The sequence below is a fragment of the Archocentrus centrarchus genome, chromosome 9 (genome assembly GCF_007364275.1).
Source record: "Archocentrus centrarchus isolate MPI-CPG fArcCen1 chromosome 9, fArcCen1, whole genome shotgun sequence".
NCBI lineage: Eukaryota > Metazoa > Chordata > Actinopteri > Cichliformes > Cichlidae > Archocentrus > Archocentrus centrarchus.
Window position 1 is genome coordinate 6,279,183 of NC_044354.1, and position 23,701 is coordinate 6,302,883.

The 23,701-nt window shown below is 43.2% G+C and overlaps 1 protein-coding gene and 1 pseudogene across 1 annotated transcript; one reads left to right on the plus strand and one right to left on the minus strand.

The window, feature by feature from the left end:
* Window positions 1–2,605: 2,605 nt before the first annotated feature.
* LOC115786137 (3-ketoacyl-CoA thiolase, mitochondrial-like) lies at window positions 2,606–13,524 on the minus strand. Its single transcript, XM_030738178.1, has 8 exons — window positions 13,479–13,524; window positions 6,820–6,986; window positions 6,566–6,694; window positions 3,794–3,910; window positions 3,507–3,654; window positions 3,211–3,386; window positions 2,760–2,889; window positions 2,606–2,649 (listed from the first exon to the last, which is right to left on the minus strand). The coding sequence occupies exons 1-8, from the start codon at window positions 13,492–13,494 to the stop codon at window positions 2,606–2,608; spliced, it is 927 nt and encodes a 308-aa protein (XP_030594038.1). The 5' UTR covers window positions 13,495–13,524.
* Window positions 13,525–13,783: 259 nt separating this feature from the next.
* On the plus strand, window positions 13,784–22,286 carry LOC115785393 (39S ribosomal protein L40, mitochondrial-like; annotated as a pseudogene).
* The last annotated feature ends 1,415 nt before the right edge of the window (window positions 22,287–23,701 follow it).

Consider the following 23,701-nt stretch of genomic DNA (forward strand, 5'->3'; position numbering starts at 1 on the left):
TGTGGATTGTAGCCAAATGTCTCCAGTTTGATCTGTCCAATGGACACTGATCCAGAGGTCTTGGGATTTGTCCACATGCAGCTTTGCAAACCTAAGCTGTGCTGCATCTTCTTTCTAGAAATGAGAGGCTCTTTCCTGGCAACCCTTAAAACACTTTAAACAGTTAACACAATTTAGTATTTAAAATGCTGACTGATCCATGTAGAGTCTGATATGTAGCTCTTGGTTTCTTTGCAGTTTCTCTGAGAATTGCAAATAAAAACAAATCTTGTCTGTTGACTAAGAGCTTTCATTCAAGAGCAGAAAAACTGGGGGGAAAGCTGCTAGCCGCAACCAGAGTCTCACCATAAAAATGTCACACTTTTCCTTTTTTTTTTTTGTTCTTTTCAGCTTTTACATTTTATTTCAGATTCTTTGAAGTACAAAATCAGTTTATGCCAGAGCCACCACAAGGACGTTTTTGACAACATTAACCCTTGATAGTAGAGTGACTGAGAACATTTAAGGCAAATACCAGTTCCATCAAATCTCACTCTCAGTACAAACTGCATTGTTATAATATGCTACACATTTTACCATCACCAAGGACCAAGCACTGTATTTAGGCAACCTTTGGGAAACAAGAACAGATTGAGTATTTACTGGACTTCCCAGGCAACTCTAGTCTGAAATGTTTAGCGTACATTTTCTCATGAGAATGTGGAATGCATTCCTTTTAGCATGTATCAGCTGTATTTTATTTTACATTTGATTGGACGGTGCAGTTGCATGGAGGTCATTCTTCTGTGGGAATCCTTCTGATGCTGGCAGTTTCTTCTCTCAGCATTTTTCAATGATCATGGCGATGCCCTGACCACCGCCGATACAGGCAGACCCGATGGCATACTTGCCTCCTCGCCGCCTGTCAGAAAGTAAGAGAATTATTCAAAGCCACTTAATACAATGTACAGAAATCTCCTTATTATATAACATAGCATGCACCACTAAATGAGTACACTACCTGAGCTCATGCACCAGATGAGTAGTGATGCGTGCTCCAGAAGCCCCGAGAGGATGACCAATGGCAATAGCTCCACCGTTAACATGGCTTTTCTCCGGGTCCAGTCCTAGAGCCTTAGCAACAGCCAAATAGCTGAGAGGCGAAAGCTTCATTCACCTGTGCAAAGCAAGACAACCGCTGTGTATTCACCTCTTGAATAAATAACAAATTAGAGAGGACATTACATAATTACCCAGTTTCTAATGAGAAAGGTTGCATTCTATGTTAAATTTTAAAAAACCATAATAAGGTCAAATTAAACACACACATGCTTAAACCATTTTATTCCACCTTTTTTGTCTGATGACCCCTTAGAAAAGAGACTGTAACTGGAACACCTTTCACATGGGTTCCCTTAAATATTGGACGTCCAACTAGCAAAATAAAGCAGCAAAAATCATTTTCTCTTGCTTGACCATCAAAAAGTAATATAAAGCAACCTCCACCATAACCAGGTCCAACAGTATGAATAATAGAATAATGACATAAAGCTAGGCCTATAATTTGTTGGACAAGATTGTTCTGGCTCTTATTTAGTGTTTTCTACTGTATGTTGAGCACTCTGCTTTACATCCATTCATCAATATTTATACAAGCACTTCTCTCTAAGCTTAAGTGTTTTCTATTTAGCATTCACACACATCATACTCTGATGGTCGTAACTTAAGGTTCAGTATCTTGCCCAAGGATACTTTGGCATGCTGACTGGAGCGACCAGGGATCGAACCACCGATTAGTAGGTGACCTGTTCTACCTCCTGAGCTACAGCCACCTCATATTTGCTGTTAAGGTTTTATTGTCAGAGATAAAGTACATTTTGAAATAATCTTCCTCCAGGGACCAGTGCTACATAGAACAAAAAGTACAAGACAAAGACAGTACAGTGTGTAATAAACACAAAAAAAAAAACACAAACAAAAAAACTCCCCACACTTCAATAAATACAGAGTTCCTATTCTAAAAGTAATGAATGAAGAAGACAGTACAATGAAGGATTACATTAATATATATTTAGCAGTGTAGGTTCTAGCAGCAAGGTAACAGAATGTGCAAACTGCAATATTGTGCAAGGTTGCAGTAGTGCAGTCACAGCAGTGCAATGAAATAGCTAAATAAATGTGTGTGTATGTGTAAGTCTATAATGTATGCATGTGTTGTGTGTATCAGAGTCCATCATGTGTGCATGTCAGTCCATCTTGTGTGTGTCCAAGTCCATCAATTCAGGTTGGAGTTCAGGAGCCTGATGCCTTGTGGAATGAAGGTATTTTTTAATTTTTTTTTAAAAAGGGTCACTGCCCAAATATGTATGACCTAAACTGTATTATGTACATTTTAGTGACAATAGTCAGAAGTGCCTAATAAATAAAAGATCTTAGTTTGATCCCGGGAAGCCAGGAAGTGCTGCGGTGACCCCTTGTGAATAAGGGAGTTGCCAAAAGCATTTTATTACTCATAATTGAGTATTTTTAGGTAGTTGCATTACTGCTTTTACTTACAAAAGAATAATTATATAGTAAAAAAGCTTGTAACTGTAACAAACCTCCACCAGATCCATGTCACTGAGAGTCAAACCGGCTTTTTTAAGAGCTCTGTGACTGCTAGGACAGGACCTAAAATGAGTAAAGGAAAGCTGAAATTCTTATCATAAAAAAGGTTGGGTAATCATTCCTTTTAATCCAATGTGACCAGATTACATCTTTAAGACAGCAGTGTTGCTAACCTATTCCCATGATGCTTGGGTCACAACCTGTCACATGATAGGCCACGATTCTGGCCAGGGGAGTGAGCTTGTGTTCCTTCAGAGCATCCTCACTTGAAATCACCAAAGCAGCAGCACCATCAGATATACCCTGGAGATGGAGAAGATAGATTAAATTAGTAGGTTTGCCCTTGTGGGAGAAGTTGGACAAAATTTATAATGAAACATATTTTAATGTCTTTTTACACCAAGTGTGAGTGTAGAAAAAAGTCCCAGAATCATATGAAAAAAAAAAAAGATTAATGAAACAAAGATGAGAGTAGAAATAAGGGATCTGACTGGATCAAAAAGTTCAGTTTTTCATAGTGACTACTGTTGTTTCAAGTAAAGCAGATCACTTGTCTGACTTTATAAAGAAAACCTCATAATCTCAGGTCTTTGACAATAGTCAGCACCTCAAGCATAAACTCACAGAGGCGTTAGCAGCAGTAACGGTCCCTTCCTTTTGAAGACAGGAGGTAGTTTTGGCCATTTGTTCCAGTGTGGTTTCAGGCCGAGGATGCTCATCATGAGTCATGAGCTCTTTGCCTTTCTTAGTTTTCACCTCAATAGGAGCAATTTCTGCTGTGTAGTAACCACCCTCATGAGCTGTTAACAGAATGCAGTTAAAGCTTAGAGTTTAAGACTCAGCTGGCTTCAAACAGCAACTGATACTGCCTAAAATGAGGCAGACCATGAAAAGGTATCAAAAACCAGGATCTGCCTTACCTGCCTTCCACTTTTGTTGAGTCTGGTATGCATAGTTGTCACAGTCTTCTCGGGTGATCTCGTATTTCTCTGCCAGATTTTCTGCTGTGATGCCCATTGGGGCTTTGATATGCAGGTCAGTCAGCGCAGCCCACACAGCATCCTCTAGCTGGCAGGCAGATGAAGAGAGGTTTATATTTTTGTTAAAGTTCATGTCTAACACTAAAGCTTGTAATTATGGTCATGTATATTTATATCAAGTGTTCAGAGATCAGATTTTAGAGTTAAAAAAAAAAAAAAAAGCCAACCTCTAGATCAACTCCAAATGTTGCACCAAATCGCATGTTGCGAAGACTATAGGGAGCCTGGCTCATATTCTCTGAACCTGCACACAGGACCACCTCTGACTCCCTGAGGGAAATCTCCTACAAACACAAAAGGCGACAGGTGTTTTGTTTTGGAGCAGCAAAAAAAAAAGGATAAGACATATAATGATCATTTTGATGATGGTTTTGTGATGGGCAGCACGATGCCATGGCAGTTAGCATTGTTGCCTTACAGCAAGAAGGTCTGGGTTTGAATTTACCTTGGCCCGGGTCTTTCTGTGTGGAGTTTGCATGGGTTTTCTCTGGGTGCTCCAGTTTCCTCCCACAGTCCAAAGACATGCAGTTAGTGGGGTTAGGTTAACTGGTGATTCTAAATTGCCCATAGGTGTGAGTGTGAATGGTGGTCTATTTGTTAGTCCTGTGACTGGCTGGCAACCTGCCTTTAAGTTTATGAAAGCTGGGATAGGCTAGGAGCAGCAACTCTACTTTGAGCCCCTCCTGAATGACTGCACTCCTCACCCTATCTCTAAGCCAGCCAGCCAGCCTTCAGAGGAAGCTCATTTCTGCCGCTTGTATTCGCTATCTCGTTCTTTCGGTCACTACCCAAAGCTCATGACCATAGGTGAGGGTAGGGACGTAGATCGACTGCTAAATTGACACTTTCATGCTCAGCTCCCTCTTAACCATGACAGCTCTGTGCAGCGTCCACATCACTGCAGATGCAGCCCTGATCTGTCTGTCAATCTCCTGCTCCCTTCTCCCATCATTTGCAAACAAGACCCTGAGTTACTTGAACTACTCCAACTGGGGCAGCAACTAGTCCCTGAGCCAGAGTGGACACTCCACCCTTTCCCAGCTGAGGACCATGGGCTCAGACTTAGAGGTGCTAATTCTGGGGCACCAGGGTGGCTTAGGGCATGAGCAGGCGACCATGTATCCCGTGTGGCGGTTGGTGCAGGCTCAAGTCGTGCCCTGTTGCTGAGTTACAAATAATGAAACCGTTTATTCTGCCATTTGTACCTGACACATTTATTCCCTTTTTTTAATTCCCTTTTGATTTGCAAAGATGCAATGCAGAACAAAACTACATAAGTGTACAGCCTAGATTATATCCATTGAATTATAGTCTGCTAAGACAATGTAGTATATACTTCATGTAGACGTTCTCCAAGAAAAAAAAAAAACCCACAAAAAACAAAATGCCCATCTTCCTGATCTACTCACAGATCCTTGTTGTTTATCTTGAATAGTGCTTCTGACAGTCACTAGTCCTCGGCCTCCTTCCTTACACTTAGCGTACAGCCTCAGGGTGCTGGATTTGGGGTGAAACCCTCCGTGCATGTTAAGGAGCTTTCTTGTCTTGATATCAGTGACTTCTATCTCCTCCTTCATCTCCAGCTTATTATCCCAGCAGGGTATCTGAAGACTAGCAGGGCATAGGTGTTGATTGTGCAGATCTTGTTCTTCCCATTCAGCTGGCTCCTCAGAACTTGCTCTCTGCAGGTACTTGGTGGTTGCAGATTTCCAAGTGGCCTCTTCACGGTTCCTGTGGGATTCCAAGGTACTTGTAGCTGTCTTCAGTGTCTGCAATGTTGCCTTCTGGTAGTGCAATCCGCTCAGTTCTCACTACATTTCCTCTTTTTGTTACCATCCAGCTACACTGCTCTAGTCTGAAAGGCTGTAGATCCTACTGGTGTGGATCAGTGAATCGATATCTCGTATATATTGCCTTCTGGTAGTGCAAGCCCCTGACTACCTAATCTGACTACCTATCCCTCTCTTTGTTACCATCCAACTATACTTCTCCACTCCAAATGACATTCTGATGTTGTTGCTCTAGATCCTAGTGTGTGAGTAAGTTAATCAATGTCTTGTTCACTCCTGGCATACAGCTTGATGCCATGTTGTTTGCAGATTTATTAGTCGGTATTGGTATCTGTAGCCAGTCTTATTCATGATCTGGCTGAGGGGGTTTTAAGGAAAAGGACAATCTTCCCACTACGTAGATTTCATAAATAGAGAATAGAATGAATAGAATGCCTTTATTTGTCATACAGAGTGTACAATGATTTTTATCAAGCCTCCAATTTGTGGTGTATTAGATTGTAGACGCTGCCTTGTCAGATCTTTTTTCCCCTCCAAAAAGTAGTACTCTCATTAAGTATTTGCCTCTTTAGTTTAAATGTTTTATACTGAGGCGCCACAGATACACTGTCAGGTGTCAAATAGAATTATGATCCTAAATACAGGTTCTAAACATGTTTGGATTTCACTCCAAAAATGGCTTGAGTTTTAGACATTTAAAAAAAATAGTAATGATTAGCTGCTTATGATCCACATACCCTCCAACAATTTGTTCCAACACCTTGATGTTACTTTTTTCTGAGCAGGAGTAATATCAAACCTGATGACATTTCTTTACCCAAATTCCCTGCAGGTATGTGGAAGAGTAGTTTTTCATTGTGACTTTTCCATTCTCCTCCAGATATAACTATTTTGGCCTCACATTTCTCTTTAATTTGTTGGGTGTTTGGCTCTGAGGACTCTTAAAAGCGCTTGTGAAGTCCAGATATTATCTTATATCTTATACTTTCTTGTTTGTATGTTGATAGAAAGACATTCAATATATAATTTTCTGCTTTGGCCAACCCCTCCTCTATGATTTAATTTACCCTGTGCCTCATTTGTAAATACCTGAAAAAAATCTTGTGTCTGACAGTTTTTTGGTTTTTTTTACATTAGTTTAGTGCTTACCTGAGCACCACTGATGATGGACTGAAAACCAGAGCCACACAGTCTGTTCACAGTGAAAGAAGGCACTGGGATTGGTACACCGCACCTCAGACTCACGTGACGAGCGATGTAAGGCATCTCGGCTAAGCTCTGAAAGTAGGTAAGTAGATCAAAAAAAGAAAAGGTAAGAGACAACAGTAGTCAGAACATTTATAATTAATATAATTAATGTAACATTGTGCCTTTTCATGCAGTGTTGTATGTGTGATTAGTACCTGAATGACATTTCCCACGATGACACTGTTTACAAGCTCTGGGGCCACACCCCCTGCAGCGAGGGCAGATTTGGCTGCATACACAGCCAAGTCTATTACACTGTGCTCCTTCAGTGCTCCACCGTAGGAACCAAATGGAATGCGCTTGGCAGCTACAATAAATACACCTAGAAAAAAAGAAGCATTTTAGTTTAGAGTTAACATCACCAACCACTGAGCTACAGCCAGATTGTAGCGGGGGACAAAGAGAGAAGATTTGTGGAGGGATAATTGGAACAAAAGCAACATGATTTAAGAGAAGCAGGGCAGTGTGAAATTGTGTAGAGACAAATTGGGAAAAGAGAAAGTTGAACTGGTGGATCTACAAGTATGATTGTAATGCGACATAGACTATATTGATATAAACAATATCGTCTCATCTTATATAGCGTATGACAATATCGATATTTCTAAAAAAAAACTAGATATATCGCCCAGCTGTAGTAGATGCCACATTGAGTGGATTCTCAAACATTTTACCTGGTAAACATTTTACCTGGTAAAAATAAAGGTTTAAAAAAAGAAAATATATATATATATATACACACACACACACACACACACACATATATATGCTCTCTTATAGTAAATAAATGCCACCTGAGTGGTGCTTTTTCAAGTATGCTCTGTTTCTGTCCTTTACTGCTTTACTACACTCCTTGTTCTTGTTCTGATCTTTCTTGGTCAGATAACATCACAGCTGTTATCAAGAAGGCTCAGCAGCGACTTCACTTCCTGAGGGTCCTCAGGAAGAACAACTTGGACTCAAACCTGCTGCTGACCTTCTACCGCTCATCCATTGAGAGCCTGCTGACCTACTGTATCACAGTATGGTACGGCAGCTGCACTGAGGCAGACAGGGTCAGGCTTCAGAGGGTAGTCAAGACAGCACAAAGAATCGTTGGGTGCCCTCTCCCCTCCCTGATGGACATCTACACCTCCCGCTGCATCAGCAGAGCCAGGAACATCATCAAGGACAGCTCACACCCTGGCTTTGACCTGTTTGACCTGCTGCCCTCTGGCAGGCGCTACAGGTGCATCAAAGCCAGAACAAACAGACTCAAGAACAGTTTCTTCGCCAGAGCAATCACCACCCTGAACTCACACACTCACCCACTGTAACTGTGCAACACCCACATCTCTGTGCAATATTAGATTATTCATACTGAACAATATCTAACATTCCTATATTGTGTAATATCCAGTATTCATTCACTAGTGCAATATTCATTCACCAAGTGCAATATTCATCATCTTCATTATTATATGTATACACATATTTACTTTCTTACAATGTACAGATGCACCAATGTAGGTATGTATGTATATATCTTTATACATTCTATTTTTTGTATATTTTACACATTGTTTATTTTCTGTATATCTCTTGATCATATTGATTATACTAGATTATAATATTTTTATAATATTTTTATTTTCATTTAGAGAGTTTGATTTTCTGTTACATGGCACTGAACAGGAGTGGCCCTCCAATCTCATTGTACATCCTGTATAATGACAATAAAGGCATTCTATTCTATTCTATTCTATTCTATTCTATTGTTCCACCAAGGTACACTCTTTCTAACCTTGCCCCCTGCATCTTAAAACCTTCCCAGTTTGCTCTACCAAAATTCCACCTCTGTGCTCTCTGCAGTACTTCTTGTTGAACTTCTACACCTACTCTAATCAGTATTGGGTAATGATCACTACCATTTGTGGTTTTACTAAGTGCCTCCCATGTAGCAATACCTGCCACTTCTGAAGATGTCAGTGTTAGATCTATGGCGCTATCAGTATTTAATAGACTACTATACCTATTACCTTTGCCATTGTTAATGCACACTAACCTCCTCCCATCCATAAAATTCTCAACACATGTGCAATTTGCATCTACTTCCCCACAGTGTGTTGTGTGCATTAAAATCCCCATACCATATTATTTTTTCCTGGAGCTGTTCACTAAGTGTTTAATATATTGCTAGTGAGCTTTTTACATGGATTATAGTAATTAATAATTGTTACCTCCTCGACTCCCATCCAAACCCTAATTATAACTGACTCATGCTCCATATTTACATTAAGTAATCCATACTTTATTGCATTCTGTACAAATGTGACCACTCCTCCCCCCTTACCATCCTATCTATCATTCCTAATAGCAGTATATCCATATATAACAAAGTCCCATTCTGGTTATAACATGGTTCCTGGATACAAATCCCATTTGGTTTTTCCTGAAGATTAAATATAAAGTGTTTTAGTAACTGACCATCAGTAACAAGACTTCTGGCATTCCACTGCAGAATGACTAATACCATGATGACCCACCACCCCATGACCACAAACTAGAGTTTGTACCACTTACTATTTCTTCAGCTGACTCCCATCCTAACCCCTTAATTCCAAGGCATTTGTCTGCAGCTTTCACAATTATCTTGATCTTTTGCTTTCTTGTCTCTTTGTACAGTTTACAACATCCACCATAAATAACACAAAATCATTTTTGTCTATAATCAGTTTCTTTCTTTATTTTGGCACACACTTCACAAGCAGCTGTGTTAGTGCCTGTAATGCTCTGTTTAGGCTCCTGCCCCCCCCTCCTCTTCATCTTCCACTCTGTGTCCCCTTACACACCGCAGTGATATGTCCTTACTTTTGGCATTTAAAACATCTGAGGGGTGGGGGGTTATAAGTCCCACCATCATAACTCATATACCCAGTGAAAACTTAAGTTGGCACCCTCTCCTCAAATTTTAGCATCACAGCTCAACTATCACATCTCTCCACCTCTAGAAGTTTTTTAAGTGCCTTGCCTCAATCACCTTGGCCCCTGCTACATTTTATTTTATCTACTCAGCTGTCACAGTTGTGGGCACTCCAGAGATAACTCCACATATAATCTTCTTGGCCTCAATGTGCTTGCCACCTTTTTACCTTCCATTTTAGTCAACTTAATAGCCTTAACCTATTGTGTGCTGTCCCTGCAGTAAATTAATAGTGCCCCACTTCTTAATATCCTAGCACTTTTGACTTCTCCTACCAGTTTATTAATTGCTTTTGTGAGCAATATCGGGTTCCACTCGCTGAACTAAACACCTTCCTGACTCCTTATCACCTTACATTCCTAATTCTGTTTCCTCGATGCAACGGTACCTTGATCACTATCAGCTTCAACTGTACTTAAAGATACCTTTTGCAGCCTATGCTTTCTACATTTCCTACCACTACTTGCAGTATTCCAACCATCCTCCTTCCCACTAAACAATTCCATCTCTTGACACTCACTACCAGATCCATCACTCCCCTCTGCCATCTCCCATCCATTCACCTGTTGCTAATTGTTTTCACCTGTGTTCCTCTCCATCCTGTTTCTCATTAGTGATCTCATTCTGTGTATATATAGCTCTGTCCTTCTGTCCTTCTTACCCTGATAACTTCAGGGCTAACCCTGTGTTTTTGTACTATGAAGGTGTTTCACTTCGTACTTGTACATCACCATGGTAACCTGTGCTGCAACCAAACCTGGTCAGGAAAGGGTATGAAATCACCACCTACTGACAGAGCAGTTGTCTGGAAAATGGTGTCGTCTTGCCTGGAAGTTTCCTTCCAGGAATATCCCTGTGTGCAAGTAGGAGGGTCTCAAGTTTTCAACAGCCTCTAATGTGTTTGTTTCCTGGCTGATCAGTGTAAAATCCAACAACAACAAACAAAAAAGAACAAAATTTTTAGACAATTTTTATTCCTTATTTTTCTTTGTCCCCATTGGCTGCTGATAATTTATTCATAATTATAGAACAATAAAATTATTTTTGTATTTATTCTTTACTTGCACTCAAACTATTAAACAACATGAAGGCTGCTGCTGAAAATATTAAAAACTAAAAATACTCAATTGAAGTCCATCAGCTGTCTCAATGATAGAGCTGTGATATTGACATTTTTGCTTCCTTTCTTTCTTTCTTTTTGGCTTCAAATAGGGTAAGTAATAGTAGGTAAATTGACTAGTTCTTATATAGCGCTTTTCTACTCTATCTGAGCACTCAAAGCACTTATACAACACGTTTACATTTACCCATTCATACAAGCACTTCCATGTGTAACTAAGCTATGGTTTTTATGTCTAACATTCACACACATTCATACTCCAATGCTTGCATCAGAGATGAAGCTTTGGATGCTTGCATCAGAGAGCAACTTGGGGTTCAGTACCTTGCCCAAGGATACTTTGGCACGCAGCCCAGAGCAGTCAGGAATTGATCCGCCAACCTTCTGATTAGTAGGTGACCTGCTCTACCTCCTGAGCTACAGCCACCCCTGTACTTTCCAGTCTCATTGACCAAAGCTTTTAAAGTGCTTGTGCATTCATTAAGCACTTTTAATACTAGACTGCAGTGCTCTTCCTCTGATAGCACTGCCTTTTATCCAGCAGCTGTGTTGCTTTCAGTCTGTGCGTCTAACCTTCATATTTTTATAACTCTTTGTAAAATCAGCCACTCTGCTGCCAGTACACTTATCCATAACTTTGGTCACATGAAGCTCAATATATTTGCAAGTTAACCCAGGATTTCCCTGTGTGTGTGTGTGTGTGTGTGTGTGTGTGTGTGTGTGTGTGTGTGTGTGTGTGTGTGTGTGTATAAAACAAAGATGAAACTATACTACTGGGGCTCTACGGTGGTGTTGAGTGGTCTAAGAGTAGATATAAAGACAAAACTCAGAAGCAGCCTTGGTCAACAAGTTCATGTTGACCAATGTGTTTTTCATATTAATGCTTATAGTGTCTAAGTTTAAGTGTCTCTATTTTTTACTTGAACTCTATAGCCTCCCATCTGTGCACAGAGTTCTGTGGGTTCTTCCAGGAATGGTGACACTATGTTCCAGTCAACTGATTAGTCAGTAGGTCTGCAGCATAAGTTACAATGACAGTGTGTACCTTATAAGGGTTAACCCTGAAGTTACTTGGATAAGGTGAAATCATGCTTTGGAGTCCAGGCCTCAGCTTTTATTACTTTAGTATATGTTCCTGCTATGTCTTCATTCCTTGGATTATTTCTACTCCATGTTCCTGGATGTGGGTACTCCTCCTTGATGATCACTGCATCCAGCAGGGTGTCAAAGTGAGGGCTGAATAGCAAGGACTTTAATCCAACATCAGATTCATTAAATGGGATTTGAGGAGCAAGACATTTGTTTCAGGAAGAAGCACATTATGGTTGGCAGAGTATTTACATCTACTACATTATTTATACATAATCCTCATTACTGAAGTAGGACAGAAGATCAACTATACAACAACTATATCAATAACCATATCTTCTAAGAACTGATCAAAAAGATACAGCAGCATTTTGAGTAAAAAATAAATAAATTAAATTAAATCTGGTTTAAAGTTCCCAGTACCTTAATAGGGATGATTTCTATTTTGAACAGTACCCAAATCCAAAGTGGGGCAAAATCACATAAGTGTGAACAGATTTGTGAAGGGATTAATCAAACTGTATTTACTGATACAGCCAGTAAATACAGTATGTATGACTTTTTTTTTTTTGGAATAGTCTTTTTTTCACATTAACAATGAGATTAAAGACCAATCCTCCTACAGACGTGTTGCTAACTGAGAGGTTTAAGCAGAAAAGTTATAAGTAGTGGATAAGCAGCAGAAAGAGGCACTCAGGAGGACTGCATAAACAATTAATTAGATAACTGTTGTGACAAACTGTAGAAACTCTTTACTGAGAGAATCGATGTTCAATGTGTGATCACTTTGCTTTTAAATGGAGTAGTGGCCCAAAGCAGTGGATGAATGGTTGAAATAATACTTATGGTTAAACAGGCTGACCACCTGACAAGATGAAAAAAGGTGGGAACTTCTGATATGCTGCAAATCAAGTAGTTCAATAACAAGTGACCTTAAGTCCTTATAGATAATTTCTCTGGTTAAACTTTTACTCCATATTCATGTAACTGTAATAATGAGAAAAACTAAACTAAAATACTTCCTCTGTGGGAAAGTTCCAATGCAGATGTTTATAGTAATTTTTTAAGTTTTCTGCCCTTTTTTGAACAACCATAAGGAGCTGAAAGTTCAACACTTTCAGGCTGTGTTTATGTAAATGAATATGGAAAAATACAAATAGTAAAAACATGAAACACAATACTGCAATTTAAATTTTATGTCTGTATAAAATATTAATTAAAATAATTAAAACAGATGTAAAGCAAGGTTTCACCTTCACTTAGTAAATACATCACAGAATATGCTGCATTTATTATAATTTTCTTTTACCACAGAAAATTGGCCATAAAAAAACAATAAACTAGCGCCCTCAAACCTTTTAAATGTTTCTGATTAAATGCTTACATTTATGAATTGAGTAACAGGAAGGAGCAGCTGTTCAGATAATACTGGTCCTATCTTGCCACCATTCGCCTATATTGCAGAAAGATGGTGTGGAAACGAGATTTCTTGGCATTTATACTGAATAAAAGGTCGATTTAAAAAGAAAAATCAAAATTAAAAAATGTTAATGTAAGCAGTGTAACCCAGATCCTCATCATTTCAATCAGCCCAGCTAGAAAACCTGATTTAGTCATGCTGCTGAATGAATCGGGTTGTTTACCTCTGAGAAGTGCCATAATGCAAATTCAACAGTCCAGCGTTGACCGGATCAAAGTTTTTAGGCTGATATCTCGCTGCATGGAAGATATATAAAACCCCGAGAACACCGCGACCCACCCCCCAAATACCTCCGCCCGGTAAATTTCGACAAAGTATCTACACGACACTTAAAACAAGCGTCCACCTTTTTTATTTATTTATTTTTTATTCTGGATTTTTTTATTTTATTTATTTATTTATTTTTTTTAATGCGTGAAAGTGCGGACATTAAATTACGCGCGCGCTTGTTTGAAACGTCATCTTTCAGTGACGCGTCGGGGGCTGTCACTCCGGGGGACGTGAATATTATTCCGGACGCGAAACTGAGTTAAAGGTGGAAACAAACCAATTAAAACATGTCTTTGGCTCTTTCGCGGTGTCTGTGCGGGGCTTTATCATGGCTGGTCCGGCCGGCGAGGTGAGTAATGGTTGTACGCTGTGAACGAACTGCGTTAGCTGTGTGAAGCTAATGGAGCTAAGGTTATTCAGTGTTTTAATGGAGGAGAAGTGTACTGGAACTTATTTTCACGAACAAGGGCGCTGTGCAGAGCTGTAGCAACTACAGAGGGATAAAGTTGATGAGCTATACCACGAAGATATGGGAAAAAGGTGTTGAAGTTAGATTAAGAATGGAGGTGATGCTCAGTTCGCAGTATGGCTTCGAGCCGAGAAATAGCACTACAGATGATATTGTAGCGTCCCTCAAACAGACCACAGCGAAAGCTTGTGCCAGTTTACTTGCTGTTTATTTGGAACCAAACACAGGCTACTGTAGGCCGTAGCCAACGCCAAAACAACAGAACTGTTCCTAGGAACTACTGCAATGCTCATCAGCCGTCTCTCTCCCTCTCTCGCACGCGGGCCCCAGCCCACACTCCCACCCCCCATGCACTCAGCCAATCACCAGCATGTTCTCTTGTAGACTCTCTATTATAGGTAACTAGAATGATTGACAAGCTTTGCAGCCTCTAAGTCATTACACATTTAAGGACACTCAGTTAATCCTATTGCTGCAGTGTAAGAGTGCCTCTGCCTTAACTAAATAGGAATTCTGAACACTATAACGTTAACACATCAAGAACTTATAACTCAGTCTGTTACACTACCCCGGCCCCTCAAAGTCCCTCGCCCACGAGGGGCAGATAAAGTCTCTCAGATGACCAGGCAGCCTGTGAAGTCTCCTAGGGCGAGAGCATCCAGAGGAAGGAGCAGGCAGGGATGGAGAAGGGCCCAGGCAACGAGGCAACAGGGCTGCATCAGAGGGGGCCACTGGCCCAGGAGACACAGGGCTCACGGAATGTGGGTTTGAAACAGGGGAATCAGGCGAGGCCACATTGTTGGTGGGAGGACCTGTAGACTCCGGGTCTGCCTGTGATCCACTAAGTTGCCCCAGGAAAGTAGCTGTGCCCTGATAGGGAGCCAGTCTGTCACGGTGTAGGGCAACCTTCCGTCCCCTTGGGGGTAATTGGACCCTGTACACCACCTCCCCTAAGCGCTCCAGAATCTTACAGGGCCCAATCCAATCACTGTCCAGTTTGGGGCACCTACCCTTCTTCCTCTGGGGACTATACACCCAGACCAATTCTCTAACATTGAAATGTCGGCCCCTGGCGTGTATGTCATAGTTCCTCTTTTGCCTTGCCCCTGCACTCAACAGTTTCCCCCTTGCAAAGTCATGTGCAGACTCCATGCGATCCTGAAGCTTCCTTGCATACTCGGGTCCTGGTGGGACCCCAGCAGTGTCAGGGGGTCTGCCCATCATCATATCTGCAGGAGTCCGAATCTCCCTGCCCAACATCAGTAGGGCAGGGGAACAAGAAGTGGAGTCTTGGGCTGCTGAGCGATAAGCCATGAGGACCAGGGGAATGTGAGCATCCCAGTCTCGCTGGTGTTTAGCCGTTACTATCGCTAGCTGCTCAGCCAGTGTGCGGTTAAATCTTTCAACGAGTCCATCACTCTGTGGATGGAGGGGTGTTGTACGGGTCTTATGAGAGCCCAATTTCTCACACATGGCCGCAAACACACGGGACTCAAAGTTCCTGCCCTGGTCCGTATGGATTGCTTCTGGTGCCCCGAACCTGCTAAACATCCCCTCCACCAGTGCATCCACAATGGTCTCAGCTTCCTGGTCAGGCAGGCTGTATGCCTCTGGCCACTTTGTGAAGTAGTCCATGGCTGTGAGGACATAGCGGTTTCCACTCTCTGTACGGGGAAAAGGACCCAGGACATCAATTCCCACCCTCTCCATGGGGTATCCCGCCGGAAACTGCTGGAGTTGGGCATGAGACCTGGCCACTGGGCCTTTTCGTGCTGTACAGCTGTCGCAGCGGCGGCAGTAGTCCTCCACATCACGCCTATGCTGGCCCCAATAGAAACCCTGCTGGAGGCGGCGAAGCGTCTTGGTGACCCCAAAGTGGCCAGACCCTGGGGCCCCATGCATCGCCTGAAGCACTGTCCCCCGCAGTGTTCGTGGCACTACCAATTGCCACCTCGTTTCTCCTGTGGCCGGCTCTATCCAGCCCCTTTGCAGCATCCCATCGTTCCGCCGTAAAGCATCAAACATGGACCAGAGTCCTTTTGTGGCCCGTGATAACATGGCAATCTTCTCCCACTGGGGTTTTTTCTGCTCCTCAACCCACTGGAGTACCGGGCTGATGTCAGCATCCTCCTCCTGTTGGCGCTTCCACTCTTCTGCATCCACAGCAACCAGCCCCCAACTGTAAGACTGTTCCCCCAAACCTGCCACTGCACACCTTACGTCAGGCTGCGATTGGTCCCTCTCCTGAACCTCCTTTCTCTCACAGTAGTGGCATCCATCTGGGTCACAGGGTCTGCGGGATAGTGCATCTGCATTTCCGTGGCGGCCCCCAGGTCTGTGTACCACCTCGAAATCATAAGCCTGCAGTTCCTCGATCCAGCGTGCTAGCTGTCCTTCTGGCTCTTTAAAAGACATAAGCCACTGCAAGGCAGCATGGTCGGTCCTGATGGTGAAATTGAGGCCCCCGAGGTAGTACTTAAAGTGCCGTATGGCGCAGACAACTGCAAGCAACTCCCTCCTGGTGACGCAGTAGCGGCGTTCAGCCTTACTGAAAATCCTGCTGTGGTAGGCAACCACTCTCTCTCCATCTGGTGTCACCTGGGCCAGCACAGCACCTAATCCAACACTGCTGGCATCAGTATCGAGGACAAAAGGCAGTGTGGGGTCAGGGGGAGAAAGCACCGGGGCCTCAACCAGAGCTTTCTGCAGTGAGGTGAAAGCTGCCTGGCATTCCGCTCTCCACTGGAAAGCCACACCTTTTTGGAGCAGGCGGAACAGTGGTGCGGCTATGCAGGAGAAGCCCCTCACAAACCTTCTATAGTAGGATGCCAAGCCCAGGAAGCTCTTTAAGTCCTGCACGGATCTGGGGGTGGGCCAGTCCCTCACAGCTTGGATCTTATCGTCCATGGTGCCAACCCCCCCGGCTCCCAGTTTGTGGCCCAGGAACGTGACTTCACGACGCACGAAGCAGCATTTCTGTGGGTGGAGTTTTAACCCTGCTCCTGCTACCCTCTCCAAAACCTGCCTAAGGGCCCCCAGGGCACCATGGAAGGAGGTACTGTGGACAAGAATGTCGTCAAGGTACACCACACACTCTCTGCGTGGGATACCAGCAAGCACCTTGTCCATGAGTCTCTCAAATGTGGCAGGGGCATTGCAGAGGCCAAAAGGAAGGACTTTAAACTGCCATAAGCCCCCACTGGTGATGAACGCAGTCTTTGGTTTGGCCTCAAGGGCAAGGGGTACCTGCCAATATCCACTGCGCAGGTCCAAGGATGAGAACCATGAAGATCCTGCCACCGTGTCCAGGGTTTCATCAATACGTGGAAGGGGATATGGGTCTTTTTTAGTCACTTTATTCAGTGGTCGGAAATCTATGCAGAACCGCCAATCATCCTTAGACTTCTTCGGAACCATAACAACTGGGGAGGCCCAAGAGCTGGTGGATGGTTCAATGAGCCCAGCCCGTTGCATCTCTTGCAGGGCCTTGTCTGCTGCAGCCTGTCTAGCCAAGGGGAGGCGTCTAGGCCTCATCCGAATGGGTTGTGCATCTCCAGTGTTGATGTCATGTTGAATGAGGTCAGTTCGGCCCACATCACCTTCTGAGAGGGAGAAGCAGTCCTTAAAGTCCAGTAAAAGCTGCCATAGAGCGCCCTGTTCACTGGCAGTCAGTCCATCACAGTTCTTCCTCCACACCTCCCTCACAACTGAAACTCTCACTTCCTGATCAGGTTGTTTAGCAGGGGGGAAAAATGAGCAGAGATTAATGTCGGCTACAGGTGAAGTCGGAGCAGCTGGATCACTGGGGAAGGCAAGGCTGGGGGTCGCGTCCGGTGATGATTTGGCTGTCAGCACAGTAATGGTATGGGCTGCTGGGCAGTCTGGTTGAGGTGGCCGCCGTGACATCTGGATAATGTGTCCGTCCGGGAAGGAGAGCGTTCCTCTATTGGTATCAATAACACAGTCCAGTGCCCCAAGAATGTCCAGTCCCAGAATACAGTCCTCAAGGTTTGCTACCCACACCAAGCAGCGGACTGACTTCCTCCCAACACCCAGGGTTAACAATGCCTCCCCCAACATGGGGGCCCGCTCCCCTGTTACTGTCTGGAGCTTCACTGTAGTAGGAAGGACAGTTGTTCCATTTCTGACAACATCAGGTCTCACCAGGGTCGCTGAAGACCCTGTGTCCACTAGGGCTGAGCAGCATAGTCCATCAACCTCAACTGGGGCATACCAGCAGTTCCCAACCCAAGTCCGGCCTAATGAAACAAGCTGCTCTGACAGCCCATCGCTAGCCCCAGCGGATTGTCGCCCGTAGTCCACATACTGAGCTGTTCCTCCATGCACGGAGGACCGGGACACAGCTCCAGGGTCCCGCATTGTCCCGGTTATGCGGACCCTTCCCCATTTCCCTGGTCCCTGGGGGTGCGGGGGCAGTCTCGGGCTAGGTGGCCCGGCTGTCCGCATCCCCAGCAGACCCCAGGCCGCCTCCTCGACCGTTGTTCTTTCTGTAGTGTGACAGCCCTCACCAGCTGGGTCAGTTCCTCTGCCCACGCAGGTTTAGCAGTGCCTGGCCCCATCCCGCTCGTGGTTCCCGCAGGTGATGGTCTTCCCAGTTCGGTTAGGGAATTATTGCTCCCAGCACACAACAGCTCCCTCTCCATGGCTAGTTCCAGGGCCTCTTGGAGAGACCTGGGATGAGCCAACAGTGTCTGGGTTCGCAGGTGGTCCGGCTGCAGAGCTTGGAGGAAGTGGTCCCGGGCTAGTTCGCACTGAATGGCAGGGGGCATATGGGCATAGGTCCGGTGAACCAATCCCTCGATATCATTAGCCAGGTCTCGAATATGCTCTCCTTGCCGCCGTCGCCGGCTGCACAGTTCAGAGCGGAGCAAGCTTGGAGTGGAGCACGAACCAAACCGCCTCTTCAAAGCCCCGACCAGAGCCTCGTAATCACTCCTATCCTCTGGGCTCAACAGCAACAGGCTTGACAGGGCATCACCAGTAAGGCACATAGCTAACTGGAGGGCTTTCTCTTCAGTGGACCACCTCCCAGCCCGCGCCAACAATTCAAACTGTGCATGAAAGGCTTCCCAGTCGGCCTTGCCATCATACCTAGGGGTCTTCATAGAGGCACAGAAGGGGTTCCCACGCGCATGCATGTCACTCTCAGTACTCCCAACAGCTGTCCCACAGGCGGCACGGTGGACACCCGAGCGATTAGAGCATGAAAAGCCAGCTTCGTTAGCCATATTGGCAGTCATTTGCCTCACCTGCTCTCTGTGCTCTGCAAACATCCAGTCCCCAGCTGAGCTGGAATGTCTGCGTGCATCTGTGTCAGTTTCCCGCTTAATCTTGGAGCAGTCTACTGGAAGCATTGTTGTTACTAGCCACCAAGCTCTGCAGCCCACACAGTAAGAAAAAGGCGGGAAAAGGAAAAAAAAAAATCCAAAGGCGAGCTTTCCGTTTACTTCTGACACCAGTTGTAGCGTCCCTCAAACAGACCACAGCGAAAGCTTGTGCCAGTTTACTTGCTGTTTATTTGGAACCAAACACAGGCTACTGTAGGCCGTAGCCAACGCCAAAACAACAGAACTGTTCCTAGGAACTACTGCAATGCTCATCAGCCGTCTCTCTCCCTCTCTCGCACGCGGGCCCCAGCCCACACTCCCACCCCCCATGCACTCAGCCAATCACCAGCATGTTCTCTTGTAGACTCTCTATTATAGGTAACTAGAATGATTGACAAGCTTTGCAGCCTCTAAGTCATTACACATTTAAGGACACTCAGTTAATCCTATTGCTGCAGTGTAAGAGTGCCTCTGCCTTAACTAAATAGGAATTCTGAACACTATAACGTTAACACATCAAGAACTTATAACTCAGTCTGTTACAATATGTTTGCTTTGAGAGTGTTGATTGAGAAGCACAAAGAAGGTCTGAAGGAGTTGCACTGTGTCTTTGTGGATCTACAGAATTATGATAGGGTGCTGAGAGAGGAACTGTAGTCGGGCGTATAGTATCAGGGTGGTGTAGGACATGTATGAGGACAGTGAGACAGCAGGGGGAGGTGTGCGGTAGGAGTTACAGATGGATTCACGGTGGGGGTGAGATTACACTTGTTCGCATTGGAGATGGACAGGTTGACAGTTGAGGTCAGGCAGGCATCTATGTGGACTATGATGCTTGCAGACAACATTGTAATCTGTATTGAGACTAGGGAGCAGGTGGAAGAGAGCCTGGAGAGGTGGAGGTATGCACTGGAGCATATTAAAATTCTAGACTTAGGCTTTCTTCTTATATAATGCTCAACATCCAGCCAAAATATTATGCATACTCTAGATGTTATTCTCCCATTAGTAAAGGGTGAAAAATAAATATTTAACAAATATATTTTTAAGAATATAATGAATTCAAACCTTACATGAACAGCTTAATTGCAGAAGGACCACTGGTATCGAATAGAATATGTATCTTGGTAATATTGTCTTCTTGAAGGAAATACACAAACTTAGTAGAGAAAAATCACTGAAATGTTTCTTGCTTCTGAGAAATGCGTAAGCATTCACACACAGCTTCAGCAGGTGTTGTTCTTTGATCTGTCTTGGTTTGCAGCTCTCTGCTGGGAGAACACCATGCTGTACAGTCCTTGGTTTGCATCAGTGATGACCCTGAAGACGTCGGCTCCACTGAGGTATGATTCAAACTCAGTGATAAACAAAGTCATAGCTTAAGTTTACTGCAGCTATCATTTTATTAATTTTTTCATTAGCTTAATTCACCAACGTTATAATAGTTTATAATTCTGATAGCAAAGATCCATCTTGTGACCGAATGTGTTCATATAGCGCTGTGATCTGTGTTATTCAAGAGCTGAGTCAAAGAAGAAAGTGGACCCAAGAAAAGAGCAGATGATGAGAGCGTCTGAAAAAGAAGCTGAAGAAACTGGAGAAGGTTCCACCTGAGCTTATCCCTATAGAGGACTTCATCACTCCAACCAAATGCTTGGATGAAACCAGGTGCAGCTCATTTCTTGTCTGTGCTCATAACTGTAATAACCGGAAGTAATGAAATGTTGCAGGTCTTAGTGTGTTAACACACACATTAAAATTTATTCTCGTTGTCTGCTAATGACCTGAAAACCCTAAAGTCAACAAAGTTTTGTTTTGTTACTATTCTATTGTTTCAGAACAAAAACTTTTATTTTGTTAACGTATTTGCTATTTACCTATAAACGTTGCCCAATTCTATCCTGGGTTTTAACTAATTAATGATCCAAAGGAAAAAATTATAAAACACTTAAACATCATGAAAATTCTTCATAATTATTAAAAAGTATAAGTATCAGCGATACTTTTTTTTTCCCTGTAACCACCATTAAACCTTTACTGGGACACAGCTGGAGGTCCTTCATCAACCACTTGACAGCAAGTGAAGAAAAGAGAACTTTGTAGCTGCTCCATCCACCGCTGTTTGTTTCACAGCGAAAAACTGCAGTACAGAAGTTAAAATGTGCAGATGAACTGTTAATACGAAAAAAGTATTTCTTATCCGATTACTCGAGTAATCGGTGGAATAATCAACAGAATACTTGATTACTAAAATTATTGATAGTTGCAACCCTAGAGTATAGACTTTTAAGTACTTTAAATTAATGTTCATAATTCTTTCAAAGGGAATGTGCTGCTCCAAGGCTGTCATTTGAAGAAAGTGAGGGTCGAGCTCTGCTGCTGAAGGAGTGGAGTCGATACAAACAGGTTACCACTTACTTATCACACCTGTGTCACTAAAGCTTTTATAGAAAATGGTACATCAGACCCCAGCTCTCCATCACGTACACTTAGTGGTGCCATATCTGTCTGCTGTTCTTGCAGAAGCAGCACATGGCTGAAATGGAGGCTGTTGAACTGGCTTTGGAAGCACAGAGGGAGGTGCTGGAGGAGCTGTACTGGGCAGCACTGAAGCCAGACCTGCTTCTTCCTTTTGTTCACGAAGGTCCCGCCTATACGCCAGCAATATCCAATTATGATCCTCCTGATGGGAAATACAAAAACATCACTAAAGTCTACACACAGTTTTTGACGAGGAGTGGCTGTGTGTAGCTTGGTATGTCTGAACATTATTCACCAAGCAAAAATGCAGCTTTTCAGGACACTGTGTGTCTTTATTGCATGAGTGTTACAGTGAGTTTATCACGTTAACATTTCTGTCTATAATAATGAAAGAAAACAAAAAATGTGCATCTTTTTATTGATCCTTTTTTTTTTTTTTTTTTCCCTCTTGCTGCTACACGACTCTAAAGTTGGATTCTGTCATATTAATTTAACAGTAGGATTGTACATCACAAGTGCACATGGTCAATGTGACCTGCTGAAGTTTAAACAAAGCATCAAAATAAAGAAGAAAGGTGATTTAAGTGACTGAATGTGGCATGGTTGTCGGTTTCAGACAGACTGGTCTGAGTATTTCAGAAACTGCTGATATAGCGAAATTTTTCCACACAACCATCTTTAGGGTTTACAGAGAATGATCCCCAAAAAAGGGAAATATCCACTGAGCATCAGTTCTCTGAGAAAAAGTGTTTTGTTGATGCCAGAGGAGAACGGCCAGACTGCTTCGAGCTGATAGGAAGGCAACAGTAACTCAAATAAGATAAGAATATAATCCTTTATTTGTCCCACAATGTGGGAAATTTACGATGTTGCAACAGCAAAGGGACAGCAGTGAAGCACAAATACAAGAATAAATAGCAATACAAGAACAAATAACTTGTTACAACAATGGTATACAGAAAAGCATCTCTGAATGTCCAGGGTTGAAGCAGATGAGCTACAGTAACAGAAGACCACACTGAGTGCCACTTCTGTTAGCTAAGAACAAGAAACTGAGTCTACAGTTCACCCGGGCTGACCAAAATTGGACAAAAGTAAATTGGAAAAACATTGCCTGGTCTAATAAGTTTTAATTTTTGTTGCTACATTCAGATGGTAGAGTCATAATTTGGCATAAACAACATGAAAGCACAAACTCATCATTTCTTGAGTCTGCAGTTCAGGCTGGTGGTAGTGTAATGGTGTGGCAGATGTTTTCTTGGCACACTTTGGGCCCCTCAGTACCAACTGAGAATCATTTATAAACAGCACAGCCTTCCTGAGTATTGTTGTTGACCATGTCCATCCCTTTATGACCAGTGTACCTATTCTCTGATAGCTGCTTCTAGCAGGATAATGTGCCAGTTCACAAAGCTCAGATCATCTCAAACTGGTTTCTTGAACATGACACTGGATTCACTGTACTCAGATGACCTCCACACTCAAAAGATCTCAATCCAATAGAGCACCTTTGGGATGTGGTGGAACAAGATATTCACATCATTGTGGATGTGCAAGCTGACAGATTTGCAGCAACTGTTTGATGCTATGGACCAAAATCTCTGAGAAATGTATTACAGCACCTTGCTGAATCTGTGTATCTAATATAATGGCAGTTGAGGGCATAGTAACTGTCAAGACAGCCTCTAAACCAGGGGTGGGCAAACCTTTTGGCTCTGGGGCCACATTGACTTTTTGAAATTTGACAGACAGGCCAGGCCAGCAACAGATGTATACATATCAAACATAAACATAAAAAAGGCATTACCTTGTTAATAC

What these genes read in the sequence shown, in the direction of transcription:
- LOC115786137 (XM_030738178.1), bottom strand. An exon ending in TCGTGGGAAATGTCATTCAG is followed by an intron (nt 6,695 to 6,819) that starts GTACTAATCACA and finishes ACCTACTTTCAG; the next exon opens with AGCTTAGCCGAGATGCCTTA. An exon ending in TTACTGCTGCTAACGCCTCT is followed by an intron (nt 2,890 to 3,210) that starts GTGAGTTTATGC and finishes CTCCATCTCCAG; the next exon opens with GGTATATCTGATGGTGCTGC.